Source organism: Euleptes europaea, chromosome 1 (genome assembly GCF_029931775.1).
Source record: "Euleptes europaea isolate rEulEur1 chromosome 1, rEulEur1.hap1, whole genome shotgun sequence".
Classification (NCBI taxonomy): Eukaryota; Metazoa; Chordata; class Lepidosauria; order Squamata; family Sphaerodactylidae; genus Euleptes; species Euleptes europaea.
Genome location: NC_079312.1, coordinates 8,630,079 through 8,648,790, shown reverse-complemented (window position 1 = coordinate 8,648,790; position 18,712 = coordinate 8,630,079). Strand labels below are relative to the sequence as shown.

The following is an 18,712-nucleotide window of genomic DNA, read 5'->3' as shown; positions in this document are numbered from 1 at the left end:
ATGAAAGCCAGCATGAGAAAGATGGCTCTCTTGCAGCATAATGAAAGATTAGAGTTCAGATGTCAGATCTTCTGTCAGTAGAACAAATAGAGAACATCTTAGAGATGACAATTTATTTTAAATTCAGCATGCTCTTTTTATTAGTCAAGAATTTGATAAACAGGTGCAAACTAATCCTACAAGTACAGAATAAAATGCATGTGATAAAAATCAGGTGTCCTAACATTTCTCAAACATCATTAAATGCATAATTATTATAATTCACTAGTTGGATTAGAATACATCCTGAAAACTGCTAATAATGTATAATTTCAGTTTATAATTCAATTTGTTCTAGATCAAGTCACAGCAGAATTTTGGCAATCCCGTAAGGATTTCAAGGGAAGAGACATTTAGAGGTAGTTTGCCATTGCCTCTGTGTAGCGACTCTGGACATCATGGGTGGTTTCCCATCCAAATACTAACCAGGGATGACCCTGCTTGTCTTCCAAGATCTGACAAGACTCAGCTAACCTAGGGCATCCAGGTCAGGGTGTAACTACTTTAAAGTACTTAAAAGTAAATTAATTTTCCTTCACAAAGTGTGTTCATTGTTTCCATACTCCTTACAGGGGGAAAAAACCATTGCCTCTTGGCAACACATGCTTATTGGCAACGCATATTAAAGCATGCTTATATAATTAATGAACATTTTCCCATTTTAAGGATCATAATTGTCCTGGTCTTTTTCTACCAAAAAAGGTAGAAAAATAAGATTTTAGATGAATGGTCTAAGGGAGGAAAGTATAATTTTAAGGATCTGTGAATTTCAAAGGTGGGTTGCTAGAATGGGTGGGTTTTGTCTTTGAACTACCATCCCTGCCCCCGCATTTATATGGTTTCTCCCCTGTGTGAATTCTTTGATGGGAAATTAGGTTTCCACTATCACGGAAGCTTTTCCCACACTCCAGGCATGTATATGGTTTCTCCCCTGTGTGAATTCTTTGATGGTAAGTAAGACCGTTATTCGAACTGAAGCTTTTCCCACAATCCAGGCATTTATATGGTTTCTCCTCCATGTGAATTCTTTGATGGGAAGTAAGACTGTCACTCCGCCTGAAGTTTTTCCCACACTCCAGGCATTTATATGGTTTCTCCCCTGTGTGAATTCTTTGATGGGAAGTAAGACCTTTATTCGAACTGAAGCTTTCCCCACAATCCAGGCATTTATATGGGTTCTCCTCCATGTGAATTCTTTGATGGGAACTAAGACTGTCACTCCGCCTGAAGTTTTTCCCACACTCCAGGCATGTATATGGTTTCTCCCCCGTGTGAACTCTTTGATGGAAAGTGAGATTTCTACTCCTACTGAAGCTCTTCCCACACTCCAGGCATTTATATGGTTTCTCCCCTGTGTGAACTCTTTGATGGAAAGTGAGATCTCCACTCCTACTGAAGCTCTTCCCACACTCCAGGCATTTATATGGTTTCTCCCCTGTATGAATTCTTTGATGGGAAGTAAGACTGTAATTCCGACTGAAGTTTTTCCCACACTCCAGGCATGTATATGGTTTCTCCCCTGTGTGAATTCTTTGATGGGAAATTAGGTTTCCACTGCTCCTGAAGCTTTTCCCACACTCCATGCATGTGTATGGCTTCTCCCCAGTATGAATTATTTGATGCATGGTAAGGTTTCCACTCCTCCTGAAGCTTTTACCACACTCCAGGCATTTATATGGTTTCTCCCCTGTGTGAATTCTTTGATGGATACTAAGTTTTCCACTATCATGGAAGCTTTTCTCACACTCCAGGAATTTAAATGGTTTCTCACCTGTGTGAATTCTTTGAAGGTAAGTAAGACCGTTATTCGAACTGAAGGTTTTCCCACAATCCAGGCATTTATATGGTTTCTCCTCCATGTGAATTCTTTGATGGGAAATTAGGTTTCCACTTCTGAAGCTTTTCCCGCACTCCATGCATTTATATGGTTTATCCTCCATGTGAATTCTTTGATGGAAAGTAAGACTGTCACTCCGCCTGAAGTTTTTCCCACACTCCAGGCATTTATATTTATTCTCTCCTGTGTGAGTTTGTTGGTGGGAATTAAGGTTTCTCCTCTGCATCAAGTTTTTCCCATGCTGTAGACATTTGTATGATTTTATTCTTGTATGAATCCTGTGATGGGAAGTTAGGCTTCCTCTCTGATTGAACCTTTTCCCACACTCCAGGCATTTATATCCTTCTTTTCTGTTACAGGTGTTCTGTTGAATGTCAATAACTGATTTGTCAGTAAAATTTCCCTTCCTAGCAGTGCGCTCATTCCTCTTGCCGCCTTGGTATATTTTTTGCTGTAGAGAGTGATCACCCTGTAAAAGACTGGAATTATTCCTCCCTTTAGGTGACTGTTTTCCCTCCTCTTTCCTCAGTGCATCATAATATTCAACCTTCTGTTTCATGTCTAAATATGTATCCGCTTTCTCCCTCACAGCACGATCTTTTCCTTCATTTGCAGACTCCCAAACGTCTCCTGCTGAAAGAAAGGGGAACCTGGTGTCACGATATGACAGTTTCCACAAATACCTAATTTCAAATCCACCTTAGAGACCAACAAGAGTATCTGTCTAGAGGTTTTCAAGAGACCTGGAGGCTTTTTCAAGAAGAGGTCCAAATATGGACCCTCATTGTAAGAGTTATAGGGAATATATACAGTATGAAAATGGTCAATGGAAATTAAAAGGTAAGGAAGAATTAGGTATTTTAGATTGGTTGAAATATTTCCAATTAAATGATATATTTCAAAAAGATCAAAGGTTAGGGTTTATAGATAAGAAGTCAACTTTGACCCATGATTTCTCTGTCTTCCTCCCTCCCTCCCCCCAACACTGGGGGATCTGCTGTGGAGACCCCCTCCCGGCTACAGCCCCTCCTGCACGTTTGTTGGGTTCCTTAACCAGCTTCTAATGAGCTGGTTGTGGGTTTCCTGCATTGTGCAGGGGGTTGAACTGGATGACCCTTTCACTGGAACAGTGATTTGCTGAGAGACAATGGAGAATTTGCATTCTGGACTAATTGTTTAGGAAATGGTGAAATCGCAGGCATTTCCTGCCTTGGGAGTTACAGGAAGGAGACATACAGGCTTTAACAAGGGGGGCAGCCATTCTTTTCGGGGGGTGGGGGATGTCTGGGGTAGCAATGTTTTGACAAAGCAGTCAGAAGCAACCATCAGCCAGCAGAGAGACATTGGCACTTGACCGGATGAAGTATGACAGGCCACATGAAGCAAGTAACTGGGATGATTTTAGTCTGACTAACAAACCTGGATACAATAAACAAAATTTGCCTCACTCTTTAAACATCACAGAGGTAAGATAAGTGCGAAGAGATGAGATGCGTTTTTACATATTTGTTTTTTCCTAATATGCTCAGATCTTTTGATCCATGGTGTTCAACTGTTGGTTTTTTGTTTATTCATTATATGCTATAATATATATGATAAACAGTTCACCTGCTGAAATTGGGGTCATTAGGTCTCTGTACTCATTCAAAAACCCATCTTCGAAAGGGACAAGTGTACATTCATAAAGTGAAACCAACCTCGGAAGTGAAAGAGCTACATCCAAATGGGCTCTGGCCCAGCCTGCCAGCCCACTATGACCCATGATTTCGCTGTCTTCCTTCCTCCCTCCCCCCAACACTGGGGGATCTGCTGTGGAGACCCCCTCCAGGCTACAACCCCTCCTGCACGTTTGTTGGGTTCCTTAACTAGCTTCTAATGAGCTGGTTGTGGGTATCCTGCATTGTGCAGGGGGTTGGACTGGATGACCCTGGTGGTCCCTTCCAGCTCTATGATTCTATGAAAAGGCTCTTGGCTGTTAGTCAGAAGAGACGAATTCTGGCTGGGGTTTAAAATACACTGGGAAAGCCAGGATTAGTATACCCCCAGACCCTTCACAATGACATGCAACACTCTTCCGGGGTGGAAATGGGAGCTAAAATGAGTTCATAGGACAGCTGTCTGGGGTTGCTTTGGGGTTGCTTTGGGTCACCTCACTGTGGTGAAGCACATCCTTTGCTTTGCAGGCATAACATCCCTGGATGAAGGCCTGTCCTGTCCAGTTCAAGGCACCTCAGGAGAAACAGGGCTGCCAAACACCCTTGCCAGAGAGTCCCTATCTCTCAGAGAGGACAATACTTGGCTTTGCTGGGCATAAGTGATCTGAGTTGGGAGAAGAGGCAGCCTATTTCTATAGATTCAAGATCTACACGCATCATTTCAGCCTTCACAACTCATCCACATTCTTTGGGGAGGAACTCTAACTGCAAGGATAAATAAGGCCAAGGAAATACACTCAGCGTTGGAAGGAAGAACAGGCAACACCCAGTCCCCAAGACAGATATCTAAGCAGCTACCTGCCAGTCCCTCCTCTTCATCAGAACTCAGGAGAAACAGCTCTTCCTCCTCTTCCAGCTGGGATAGGAGGCCAGGTTTCACCATCTTGGGTCCTTTTTATCAGAAAAAACACACAATTAGGTCTGCTTTGTGCACATAGATTCAACAGTTCCAAACCAGATTAACTCTGTCTCTCTAGAGATACGTAACAGGTAACTAAGAGGGGTGGAGTACAGTATGGGGCCAAGAATCATCCATCTGCACCGGAAGCTCTCTCCAGACTCCGTACTCAGGCCAGATTGTGTCGGTGTCCGTGCCGTTAAGGTAACCCAGCTCTTAGAATTGACCCCTTCTTAAAAAGGAATCTGTATCTATTACCCACTAAGCAGGTATCAACACTTTCCACCTCTTGCGAGATAGACTTTCTATTGAATTGTTCCAGTAAAAATATGAAAATATATGAATAAAAATACTATTTATTGCACATAAAGTATATGCATGTAAATGGTTACAGAAATAAAAACTATATTAGTTAGTTCAATAGGAACAATAATGTCACTTTATGTATGCAAGCAATATTAGCAATATCAACAATCTCTATGACTTTATATGAGAGTTTCCCAAATATATATTTCATTCAGGAAATAATACAGTTTACAGAAATCTTGTAAAATAATGATTAGTGCATTGAATAAGTATTCTAATTCAAATTATTTAAATATAAGACATTTACCCAGTCATATCATTGCAGAGTTTCTGTAAGGATTCTATAAGAATAGTTAGATTTCCTTCAGGTATTCTCTAAGTATTATTCTGTTATTTCAATGCCTTTAATAGTTGTAAAGATAGGAGAGATCTCTTTGGTTCCATAGTTTCATGTTAGAGCTGATACTATAGCTCTTCCAGCAGTCTGTTTGTGACTGAAGGCATGAGACTATAGAGTCTCTATATGTTTGAGGTTTATGGATCTGAAGCCCATGTTCAGATTAGAAAAGGCTATGTGAAAGCCATCTTTGAGTATGCATTGCTGTAAGCATTGCTGTATAGCTAAGAGCTATATTGTAATTAATCAGTATTTGAAGCTTAATGTTAAGTAGAGCTTAACATTATGTGTAGAGTATAAACTCTATTTGTAATCTCTCTGGCAGTGCCAATCTTAGAGAGATACTCTGAGTATAGTTCAATTTAAGAATTTAAGGCTCCATGGATCTCCATCCATGTATTCCAATTATATGTATTCCAATTGGAGTAGTTCTATGTGTTAACCATTGTTGGCTGTGATGCATGTTTGTGTATGCATGTGTATGTCAGACAGTTCTGTGTGAGACCTCAGTCTTAGAACTGACAGCAGAGTATATTCAGTGCTTCCTCCTTGTGTAGAGAAACCCCTGGAATATGCTCTGGTAGTGCTTCTTAGAGAAGCTGCATTTACATCTTGTCTGTCAGAACTAGGAAGTCTATACATAAGATAGATCTTATGAAAAGACATTAGTCTTGTTAGAACAAATGAGCTCTCAATGTCACCATATTCAAATATGGTAAGATCCATACCCTTATAATCCTTAGAGTATAAGGGCCTTCATCACATATTCAGAATGAAGCATTGTACAGTTATTCCAAACAATCAGTCTTCAGAGAGACATAATATTGTACAGCATTGTACAGACAGTTATTCCAGACAATCAGTCTTCAGAGAGACATAATGCTTTAGCTAAGGGATTCTAGAACCTATTCCAGCACATCTACAAGATAAAGGCTCTGAAAAGGTATAAATAGAGACCTTTCTCTGACTACATGTTAGAGAGGTTCCTGATGGCCACACAGCATAATACCTCTCTTTGTAAGAGTTCTCCAGAAATAGAGACAAGAATAAATGACTAAATTGTTCCTAATTCCCGCAAGAATTAGGCTGCCAAGGTTTTACATCTTTGGTAGATGGAGGAAGTCCATAGGTCAATAGCTTTAGACCATCAGGAACCTCTCTAACATGTAGTCAGAGAAAGGTCTCTATTTATACCTTTTCAGAGCCTTTATCTTGTAGATGTGCTGGAATAGGTTCTAGAATCCCTTAGCTAAAGCATTCTATAAATAAACAGTATCTTGATCAGTCAGTAGTTCAATTGGCCTTATAAACAGTACTATGCACTTGACTGCCATCTGCAGTAGTTAGTCGATATGACAGTGTCTATCATTTCTTGTCAAGCAGTATGTTTTGTTTAATCAGATAAGCACACCTGCAGCTGTGACCTTTATCTGTGACAGCTGTAATAAATGACTATAATGTAATAAAAGACTAAAACATAGCAAGTAAGCCTTGGGCTTGATACTTTCACAGGTGTTCCAGTCTATGAAGTGACATCATCTTTTTAACACATTTCTATCCTTATGAGGCCTAATGGGACATGCTTTCATACCAAAATCCTGGTCTCATATAGTTGCCTGCGACAATTGAAATGCCAGCTGAGAACTAAGGAAGGGGCAGAGAAGCCAGCAGTTTCCTCCACAGCCACATCTTTAGCCCAGGCAAGGCAAGGCACAGACTGGAGGGATGCCCCTCCTTAGACCACCCCACCTTCTCCAGACCAGGCATCCCCGGGCACAGCTTCTGATGCCCTCTCACATGGGCCAGGTTACAGTTGCTTCTCACAGCAAGAAGGGGACAGCCCAGGGGGAAAAGATCCTCACCCAGAGAGGCTACGTTCCCAAAATTCTCCAGCATAACTTCCTTGTACAGAGCTCTTTGGGCTGGGCGCAGCAGCGTCCACTCCTCGTGGGTGAAATACACAGCCACCTCCTCAAAGGACACCCCACCCTGCAAGAAGGAGGAAACATTTCTTTACATCACTGGAAAGTTGGCCCATAGGGGAAAAGCAAAAAACAGAGATAATACATTTTTAGTGGAAGACCAGAAGAAAAGGCAAGACAAAAGAGCCCCACAGGGATGTCACATGTTCATGATTTTAATAATACGTATCCGTGTTAATCTATGTATTCTTATGCCCTTTGATCAGAACCGTAACAACGGTAGCAATGTGGGGGAAAATGGTTATGCTGGAGTTCCTGGGAGAAGCCAGGGATGAAGCAGCCCAACGCTTTTTGGGGCTTGAGCAGAATGAGAGACGGCCGAGACGGAGACAGCTCTGTGAATGAGTTATCGCCATCAAGTTTAAAAGTGTGCTCAGAGACTGAGAGCGTTTTAATGTAAAGACAGAAATAACACACTTTGAAACAGCATGGGTACGCTTGCCTCAGGTGTGTATCTGAGCTATCTGTGTGTGGTGTGTATGTGTTAAGTGCTGTCAAGTCGCTTGCGACTCACGGTGACCCTATGAATTAATTACCTCCAAAAAGTCCTGTCATTAATAGTCACATTCCCAAAATTCTCCAGCGTGACTTCCTTGTACAGAGAATTTATTAAAGCACACAGCTGAAGGGCACTGAAAAAATATGAAAAATACTGTATATACACCTACTATCATCCCAAGGCACCAGGCCATGAGGAAAAGGGTGCATTTCCATAAATTCAAACTGAGCCAACCAAGCAGGGGTGGCTGCTCGGTTAGGAACAAAAGGGGCAATAGCACAATGAAATAAATCTCTCAGAGAGTTGCCTTGAGGTGATGGTGTGGCTCAGTTCACCTCCTCGAGAGCTGAGTTCATTGCAGATTCCTGGAGTGCCTAAGAAACAGATAATTTGTTACAGGGACGTTTGCCCCCCGCCCCTCACAGCACTCCTTGAGGGGGCATTTTGGAGCCAGAGGGGCTTCTGTCCTTAGGCACAGGGGGCTAGCAGCCTTGTGGGGAAGAGGCCAGAAATGTCCATCTGGTAAAGGACAACATAGTTTTCTGTGGGATGTTCATGATCCAGAATTCTTTCACAGGCTGTGCTTGGTCTTTTCTGCACATGCCATCCTAGGGCAGGGGGTGACCATTTTGGGGCCAGAAGGGCTGTCCTCAGGCACAGGGGTCTAGCAGCCTTCGGGGGGAAGAGGCCAGAAATGTCCAGATGGTAAACAACAACCTTTATGGCTCATTGACAGAGTCTTAAGAATTAACATTATATAGGAAAACAGTTTTACAAAAACAGCATGATCCCTTAAAGCTTGATATAAAATAGAACCATTTTATCAAGACAAGGGAGCATTGTGCAAATTCAATTCTAAGTGCAGTACCAGCCACACAACCTGGAACCTCTGAGATGCTTTGAAAAAAGTATGAACTATTTTGGCGTTAAATGCCTTAAGAGCAGCTGGGACATATCTGGCACCTTTTGTATAATAAAATATTAATAGTGCCCTTGCAGAGGCTCTGGCTGCTTGGGACGCTGAGCATAAATGGGTGTTCCGTGAGAGGTTATAGCTGAATACAATGCCTAAATATCTGAAATAAGAAACCTGCTCTATCCTCCCTCCCAAGACCTGCCATATTTTAGGGCCACGGATGGGAGTTTTAGAGACTCTCGTTATTTTGGACTTCTGGTTGTTTACTGAGACGCCTTCTTTATTGCAATATTCAATAAATACATTTATTACGGTTCGGAGTCCAGATCTTGATAATAATAATGCATCGTTGGCATATAATAGGATCGAGATTTCACGGCCTGCTAAAATTGGAGCATATTTTGCTGCTCCTTTGATGCAGGGGACCGTATCATTTATATAGATTAAACAGCAAGAGGGCCAGAACACAGACTTGCCTAGCTCCCCTTGCGAGTGGGGAAATGGTCAGTTCATTGGCCCTGCTGCAGCCCATAGCGGACTTGCGCTGTCTGATTTTCACGTAACTTTGAAATTAGCCAAAGAAGTCTGCCATCTATATTGATTTTCGCGAGTTTGGTCCATAGTCAAATTCTCGGGACAGAATCAAAAGAAGCACGAAGGCCCCAGCATAGAGTCCTCCCAAGCTGTTATCGTCCAATCAGCCTTTTGTCTTGCTTAGGCAAATGGTATTCCTCCTACTTATTAAAGAGGCTGTTGGACTGGGTTGAGAGTAATGACATCCTTGGTTGGGAACAGATTGGCTTTAGAAGGGGTGGGTCTGTCAAGGACCACTGTTTAGTGCTCTCCCATCTAGCCGAGAAATATTCCTCCCCCCGAAATGGCACCCTTTATGCGGGTTTTATGGATCTTAAAGGAGCTTTTGATACCATCCCGAGGGAGAGGCTATGGTTGAAACTATCACATTCTACTATGGATAGGAGGTTACTATGGCTTATTCAGTAATTTCATACTGACCTCACAGCTCAGGTTCGCTGTGGCAACCAAGGAGAACTAACCGAGCCCTTTGAACTGGTCAAGGGAGTTAGACAAGGTTGCCTCCTTTCTCCTCTCTTGTTTAATCTATACCTGAATGATATGGCAACCAATTTTTTTTGCCACCCCCCAAAGCTTGCAAGTCATCCCACCCCAATTCTACTCTATGCTGACGATGCAGTTCTCCTGTCCCGCACAAGAATTGGTTTGAAAAGATCTTTACAAACTTTTTCTGAGTACTGCTCTAGGGAAGGTCTTAAAATAAACCATCATAAATCTAAGATTATGATCTTCACTAAGAGGAGAAAAATGCCTCTTTTTCGCTGGGTATTAGATGGCTTTGAGGTTGACCAAGTCAAGGAGTTTGTTTCCTTGGCATTCTGTTTTCCCATAACCTAAATTGGAATGCCCATCAAAAAGCAGTGTCCAACAAAATTAAACCTGGGGTTGGTGCTATTGTCAACTTTTTTCACACCAAAGGTGGCAAATATATTCCAGGGGCTATTCAGGTTTTTAACCTGACAATTACCCCAATTATCCGCTTTGGTGTTGCCATCTGGATTATAGTCATCAATGAATCTATAGATCGTCCACTGCTTCAGTTCTTACGAAAACTGCTAAATGCCCCTCGATGTGTTGCTGGCGTTACTCTTCGTTCCGAGTTTGGCCAAATGTTACTTGAAGCTAGGGTGTGGTTGGCCGCCTTTAAACTACACCTTAAACTGTGCTTTAGCACTGAGGGGTTCCTAGCTTCTCTGAAGCATGACCCTTTTAAATCCTCATGGCAAAAAATCTTAGATGAGAAACTGTCGTTGTTGGGCTTCTCGCAGGATGTTATTAGATCTTGGGGAAACTGAAGCTTTTACCAAAATTAAAAAGCGCATTAAAGAGCTCGATTATAACAGCACTACTTTTCGTGCTCGTCGCGTCTGTTCATCCCAGTTCTTCGGAATACCCCCTCTGCGTGGTCTGCCTGCCTATACATATTATCTGAAAACTCCTCGTCTCTGTAGAGCTTTTTGCTTGGCTAGATTGAATGCTAAACCTTCTATGGTAATGCAGGGCAGAATTCTGAATATACCATACTCAGACAGGATCTGCCCTGGCTCTTCTGGCTCTATTGACTCATTAGCCCATGCCCTTTTGGAATGCCGCTTTTATGAGGAACTTCGATCACACTATATTCCCCCCCTTTTACTATACAAATCCAATGCCTCTGTGACTGACATAATGCCTTCTTTACTAAGCAATAGGGACCCCAAGGCTCCATTGTCAGTGGCAAGATTTATATCCCTCAAACACTAGATATATGCTGCTCAAGATCAATTCATCAAAGAGCTTCTAAGGGATAAAAGGAAGGAAAGGAAAGGAAAAAAGGCATAGAGTCCTGCTGCCAGGGAAGGCGGAATATTTCTCAGCAAGATGGTGAAGGACAAAATAGTTTTCTGTGAGATATTCTTTCTAGGGCTCTGCTTGGTCTCCGCACATGCCATCCTAGGCAGGGGATGACCATTTTCTTGCCTCCCCAGGGGAAGCCCCAAATCTTCCAGCGCCAGAACCAAGGGCAAGGGACCTGATCCTCTGAGCCTTGCAACAGAGAAGGAAGCATCACTGCCATCTTCCACACACCTCCCCAGGGGACCCCCCCCCCCCGCTCCAGTGTACCTGAGCTAGCTTCGTGGGGCCTCTTTTCCCTTCACCACACGGAGGAGATGGCAGAAAAGGCATCAAGGGTGTCTTTTCATTGTTGCCTGTGAGGGAGAGAAAGAGAAAGGGTGAGAAACCTTTTCTAGTATGCACATTTTCTGTGCCAGTCCCTTCAGGGAACATTCCCTGATTAGCTTCCGGGATCAATTCAAAAACTCCATTTGATCTCGAATGGCTCAGAAGTATTTGGCCCAATATCTCTTCCAGTCATTCTTTATGGGGAGCTCTCCCACCTTCCTTCTTCACCCATCCCCCTATGCTCCGGGAAATGCCCATCAACTTCTGCTAATCCATTCTGCTAATCCTGCCTCACACAACTAGGAGAATGTTCTGGGCATGCAGTGGCAGGGCTCTGAGCTGAGGGGATAGACTTTGTGGGTATTTGTGTCAGGTGTGAGATACCAGCAGGGAAATTTTAATAGAAGGGAAAACGTGTGTGCGCCCCACCCCCCGCAGTTTCAAGTGAAGCTCCCATGAATTTGCATATGGAAAAGCAGGAGAAAAGTGCCAAAATCCATGCTACCCGCTCAGGCCTTTGCCACCTCTTCCTCCTGGATATGTGGACCAGGCTTGAGGCTCAGATTTAGACATGTGCTGGACTCTTGCATGCTGATCCTGAAGAAGGAACTGTTGTTAATAAGCTTGGAAGGAAAACACCCCTTTCTGTGTACCCAGTTGTGTAGAAAAACAGGCCATGAAGTACAGGAGATTGATTTGGTATAGGAATTTTAAAAGGAATGATGGCGGGGGGGGGGGGGGGCGCAGTCTAAGGTATAGGCTTGTGTGCTTGGAACTGTCAGCTTCACAGCAAAGTAGATTTGGGAAAGATAGCAGAAAAGAAAGTCCAGGAGGTGACTAAATGCTCCAGCGTGGAGAGAGCCAGCGTGGTGTTGTGGTTAAGAGCGGTGGTTTAGAGCGGTGGAGTTTGATTTGGAGAACCGGGTTTGATTCCCCACTCCTCCACATGAGCGGCGGAGGCTAATCTGGTGAACTGGATTTGTTTCCCCACTCCTCCACACGAAGCCAGCTGGGTGACCTTGGGCAAGTTATGCTCTCTCAGCCTCACCCACCTCACAGGGTGTCTGTTGTGGGGAGGGGAAGGGAAGGTGCTTGTAAGCCCATTTGAGTCTGCCTTAAGTGGTAGAGAAAGTCAGCAGATAAAAACCAACTCTTCTTCTTTTTCCATGATGCTGTGGGGAAACAAGGGAAAACCCCACTTCCCAAAAGCATCCAATCTGCAGCAAAGTGCATGTCAGGTCTGAACAACTACCTGCCAATTCCCCTTCTTCTTCAGCGATCAGGAGAAAAGGCTCTTCCTCCTCTTCCAGCCAGGATACGAGGTCAGGTTTAGCCATCTCAGGTCCTTTTTATCAGGAAAAAAAAATACAAAATTTTAACTCTTCTGTGAGCGTATATATTCAACAATTCTCAGTGAGACTGACTGTCCCTACAAAATACGCAACAGACAACTAATAAGGGTGCTGACTGCCCAGATAACTAAGGTGGAGTACATTAAGGGGTCAACAATCACCCATCTGGCACTGGCAGTTCCGTGCCTACTGTATGCCCAGCTGATCTTGAAATGCCAGCTGGGAACTAAGTAAAGTGGCAGAGGAGCCAGCAGACTTCACTCCACAACCACCTCTCAGCCCAGGCAAGGCAAGGCCTCGATGGGAGGGAAGCCCCTGTTTAGGCTGCCCCATCTTCTCCAGACCGGCCATCCCTTGGCACTCTTTCTGACGCCCTCTCAGGTGGTCCAGACACAGGACTGCCAGGCAGGAGCCTCCACTCTGCAAGGAGAGCCTAGAACCCCTCCCACATAAGAGGAAAAATCATGGAGGGTGGCAGAGATCAGCCACTGGGCCCAAGGCAGAGAACCTGACCACGTCCTGGCTCTTAAGAGACTTTCTCCCAGCGAGAGGGAGACAGCACAGGAGAAAAGGATGCTCACCCAGAGAGGCCACCATCCCAAAATTCTCCAGCATGACTTCCTTGTACAGAGCTCTTTGGGCTGGGTGCAGCAGGGTCCACTCCTTCTTGGTGAAATACACAGCCACCTCTTTAAAGGACACCCCACCCTGGAGGAAGAAGAAGAAGGAAGCATTTCTTTACATCACTGGAAAACTGGTCCATGGGAGGAAAAGCCAAGAAGCCAGAGGCAGGAAATTAATTCTGGAAGAGGAGCACAAAGTAGGGTGGCCAACTCCCGCTTGGGAAATCCCTGGAGATTTTTGGGGTGGAGCCCGGGCAGGGTGGGGTTTGGGAGGGGAGGTAACTCAGGAGGCTATAATGCCATAGAGTCCACCCACCAAAGCTGCCACTTTCTCCAGGGAAACTGATCTTGGTCGACTGGAGATCAACTGTAATAGCCAGAGGTCTCCAGGTACCACATGGAGGTTGGCAACCCTTCCGCAAAGAGGAAGGGGGGGAGTCCTGGGGGGATATTCCCCCCCCACTCTCCCAGCCCTCCTTAGGTCCACCTGGAGTCAGAGGGGCTATCTTCATGGGTAGGGGGGCTATCAGCCTTACGAGGAAGAGGCCAGAAACGTCCATATTCATGGGCCAGTACTATTCCATAGGCTCTGCCCGGGCTTCTCTACACACACCATCCTAGATGGGGTAGGGGACCACTTTCCTGCCTCCCCTTTGGGCAGACTCGACATTGTGCAGGGCCAGAACACAGGGCCACAAGCGTGATCCTCTGAGTCTTGCAGCTGAGAAGGAGGCATCCTTGCCTTCCACCACACGTCTCTCCAGGGATTCCACCCCCCACCCCCGCTTACCTGAGCTTGCTGCATGGTGCCTCTTTTCCTTTCCTCATACACACACAGGAGGAGGAGGAGGAGGCATCAAGGGTGTCTTTTCTCTGCTGCCTGGGATGAAGAGAAAAAAATGAGGGTGGGAAACTAAGAGCCATCGGCCGGGGGGAGAAAAATATAGAGAAACAGAATCGTTTCCAATTGGCAAAGGTATCAGACAAGGATGCAAATATCCAGCATCAAAGAAATAGGATATCCTATGTCATATGATTGCACTTTGGGTACTTAGGATAGTGACTAAGGACTGTGCCAACTTACAAACGTATGGACAGGCGCAAGAATAATTTTCGGATGAGAGATGCCTGCCTCAGAGGGACAAAGGAATGGACGGACACATCCACAGGGGCTTGTGTCATTCTCCTCTCCTCCATGTTATCCTCACAAAAACCCTGTGAAGTGGGTTAGGCCAAGAGGGTGTGGTTGGCCCAAGGCCAACCTATAAGCTTCCATAACAGAGGTGGGATTTGAACCTGGGTCTCCCAGCCTAGGGAGGGTGCGTGTGTCTGGCATGGCTCAGTGGCTGAACATCTGCTTCGCAGGCAGAAGGTCCCAGGTTCAGTCCCCAGCATCTCCAGTTAAAACATCAGGTCGTTGATTCTGTGAAAGCCTGAGACCCTGGACAGCCACTGCCAGTCAGAGCAGACAAGACTGACTTGGGTGGACTGATGGACTAATTCACAGAAAGCAGCTTCACCTCCCAGCCTCTATATGGGCAGCAGTCCGACCTTTCTTAAAAATCCCTCCCCCTCCCAGAAATGCTTCTCCCCATCCTCTGCTCATCCATGGGGGGGGGGAGGGGGGTGATGGCACCCACGCCTGGTGGAGAGCTTCACCTTCACAGCAAACCAGGTCTAGGAGAGATCAGAGAGGAGATGGAGACACCACCTCCAAAATGCTCTGTTATGGTGCCGGAAAGCAGGGAAATAAACGGCTTCTCAAAAGCATCACACCTGCAGCACCCTCTCCCCTGCATGGAAAGGGCCTGGCCCACCTGCTTCCACTTCCCAAGAGGAAAAGGGCGCAGCGCTGCTATGGAGGAGGAGGAGGAGGGGCTCCTCTGAAAAATCCCCTTTCTGCGCCTCTGGGTCTGTTTTGTGTGACTCACCCGAGAGTCAAGAAGAGCCTCAGTCCCCTCTTCTTCCCAGCCCCCTTCGACCTTCCTGCAGCACCCCCAGATCTGCCCCATCCCTCCTTCCTCTGCCTCTCCTTCGTCGACGAGCCTCTGCAGCCCGGAGCCCCGTCCAGCCTCCAAAGGCGCAGCTGGACAAAGGGGCCACGAGGCTCCTCCTGGGGCGGGATGGGGCGGGGAGAAGGTGTGGGGGGGAGGTCTTTTCCACACCCCCTGCTCCGCCTCCCCTCTTTTCTCTTAGTTTCAAGTCTTGCATTGCAGCCCCCGGCCCCTATTTCCCTTCCTCCACCCATTCTAGGGGAAGCCCGGGCAAAGGCCTGGCCCACCTGCCTCCACTTCCCCAGGGGAAAAGGACACAGCGCTGGTATGGAGGAGGAGGAGGAGGAGGAAGGGCTCCTCTGAAAAATCCCCCTTTCTGCGCCTCTGGGTCTGTTTCGTGTGACTCACCCGAGGGTCAAGAAGAGCCACAGTCCGCCTCTCCCACTCAACGCCCCTCTTCTTCCCAGCCCCCTTCGACCTCCCTGCAGCCCACCGCTCCCCTCCTCCCTCCGCCTCTCCTTCGTCGACGTGCCTCTGCAGCCCGGAGCCCCGTCCAGCCTCCAAAGGCGCAGCTGGGTTAGGATCTAGCGCTGCACAAAGGGGCCACGAGGCTCCTCCTGGGGCGGGATGGGGCGGGGAGACGGGGAGGTGGGGGGAGGTCTTTTCCACCCCCACCCCTGCTCCGCCTCCCCTCCTTTCTCTCCGCCTGGGGTCTTGCATTGCAGCCCCCCGCCCCTATTTCCCCTCCTCCGCCCCAGACCCCTTTTGCTCACCAGGTTCCCTCCCAGCCATTCAAGCGGAAGCCCGGGGGAATCAGAGGCGTCTGCAGCCAGGACAGGGCAGAAAATCTCCCCCGCCCCCCCCCATTTACCTCTCTAGGGCTGACTGCGTCTGGCTCTCTCTCTTTAACCCCCGGAGAGTCGTATTCCAGTTGTTCAAGGGACTGTCTCAGCGCTGGCAATGCAAACCGAGCATCTCCGGAAAGGGGAGGCCAACGTTGCCCTGCAGCAAAGAAAACCTGTCCCACAGCCAAGGATCAGGCTGTGGGGTGCCTATTTTAACGGGATGACAAACAGAAATATAAAAATCTCTGGTAATAATTGGGGTGGGGGGTGGGGAGGCGGGGGCTGCCTCCGTGGACATAAATGTTAAGCGTTGAGTTTTGGAGCATTGCTAGTCGCTGTAGCAAAAAGACAGGACTCGGCTCTCTTTTTCTTTTCTACATCTGGAATTATGGCTTTCTTTTTCCATTCAAAGACCTCTGATGCTAAAGAAAAACATTGCGTTGAAAAGATGCAATGCTTGGGGCCCCTGACACCCCAATCACCCCCGGAAAACAATGGCGTGTGGTTTTAAAGTATTAACCTTGTATCTGTTGCTGCCATATGGCTTGTTGTTAATATTGGCATAAGTGCTTTATAATACATGTGTTTAATTATTGTAAGTAAGTCTTCATTTCACCCAACCTTTTGGTTACCCACCTTTGTTTTTAGGTTGGGTCTTTCCCCCTTCTCTTTTGTCAGGTAGTTCTCTTTTCCTACAGAATGGAAGCATCTTAAACTTAAGGTGTAGAAAATAACTTGCAGTGAAAACCAGAACCAGAATTCATTGGGGGGTGGGGTGGGCAAGAGGCATTGCTTTGACATCATAGGGAGGAACTAGTGACATCACAGGGAGGGGACATGGGGGATTTAGGGAGGGGCTACCCAGAAATGTAGGCGGGCTACCCAGAAATTTGGGGGGCTTCACAAATGATCTTCAGACTGCTAAAATAGACGTTTAACTTTTAATTAACAATGCAAACAATACAAATGATGTAATTAAAAATTTACATTTTTAAAATTACAGTAAAATCAAATATTTTCCCATGCATTATCCAAAATCATATCCCAATGAAACTGTAGTCTGGCAGCATCCAAGTCAGTTTTGTAAAAGGGTAGAATGTATGTACTATCATCCTCTCCTATGGCAAACTATGGCAAGTTGTGATCTACATAAAAGATTTTCCTGTAGAAATCTGTAGGAGATTGAAACTGGTGAGGATCACACCAGGCACCATCATATCGTGCAGGGTTTCTGCACCTAGGAATAGTAGGACTCTCTAAATCTAAGTCTTTTGCCGTCATGACTGTCTGTGACCAGAACTGTTCAAAGTTGTTCCGCAATTGCTTTGTACTCTCCTTTGCAGAAGCAAAAAGAAGCTCTGCTTGATGGAACTGTAGATTACTTTTTTGAAGAGCTGTGTTTAATGTGTCCAAATGACCAAACACAAGCAGCAGTAACTGTAGCATGAAGTAAGTAGCAAATCTTAACAAGCTTTGTGCATATCCATCTGCTTTTGCCCCAGGATCTCCTCTCTCCTCAGAAGATTCCATGCTGGCCATAATTAGTCAAGGAATAGAGAATAAAACTGCTACCATCATACTGCCCTTGAAAAAATCTATGGTGAGACCACACTTGGAATACTATGTACAGTTCTGGTCACCACACCTAAAAAAGATATCGCAGAGCTTGAGAAGGTGCAGAAAAGAACAACCAAAATGATCAGGGGGCTAGTATAACTGCCCTATGAGGAGTGCTTAGAACACTTAGGGCTGTTTAGCTTGGAAAGAAGGCAGTTAAGGGGAGACATGATAGAGGTATATAAAATTATGCATGCTATGGAGAGATAATACTAGAACACGGGGTCATCTGTTGAAGCTGAAGGGTGAGAGATTCAAAACAGGTAAAAGGAAGTATTTCTTCACACAACACATAGTTAAATTGTGGAACTCCTTGCCCCAGGATGTGGTGATGGCTGCCAACTTGGAAGGCTTTAAGAGGAGAGTGGACATGTTCACGGAGGATAGGGCTATCCATGGCTACTAGTCAAAATTAACACTAGTCATGATGCATACTTATTCTCTCCAGTACCAAAGGAGCATGCCTATTATGTTAGGTGCTGTGGAACACAAGCAGGATGCTGCTGCAGTCGTCTTGTTTGGGGACTTCCTAGAGGCACCTGGTTGGCCACTGTGTGAACAGAGTGCTGTTCTTGATGGGCCTTCGTCTGATCCAGCATGACTTTTATTATGTTCTTTTTATGATACATTCTCAAAGAACTGAACCAACTCCCTATAATTTGAAGCCACTGACAATAAGGAAGCTACTTTTACAGTCCACCTAGTGGGGCAAAAGTGTCTCAGATTTATGTTCTCTGCCTGCTGAAAGTGTTTAAACAAAGCAAGACATTTTGGTGAAGTTATCACAAAGGTGATCAAGTCAGATAACTCACTCAGGAAATTTCTACACATAGTAACATTCTCTGACACATTATGTACCACTAAGTCAGCTGCGACTTGACAGCACTTTACACACACACAATTTCACAACATGTGCAAAACCATGAACATATAGT

The 18,712-nt window shown here is 45.6% G+C and overlaps 1 protein-coding gene across 1 annotated transcript; it reads right to left on the bottom strand.

Annotated features, from left to right (window-relative positions):
• Nucleotides 1-791: 791 nt before the first annotated feature.
• Nucleotides 792-12,683, bottom strand: LOC130483228 (zinc finger protein 501-like). Its single transcript, XM_056856022.1, has 5 exons — nt 12,599-12,683; nt 11,287-11,372; nt 6,942-7,181; nt 1,899-1,967; nt 792-1,730 (listed from the first exon to the last, which is right to left on the bottom strand). Exons 1-5 carry the CDS (start codon nt 12,681-12,683, stop codon nt 792-794), a joined length of 1,419 nt encoding a protein of 472 aa, XP_056712000.1.
• Nucleotides 12,684-18,712: the final 6,029 nt, after the last annotated feature.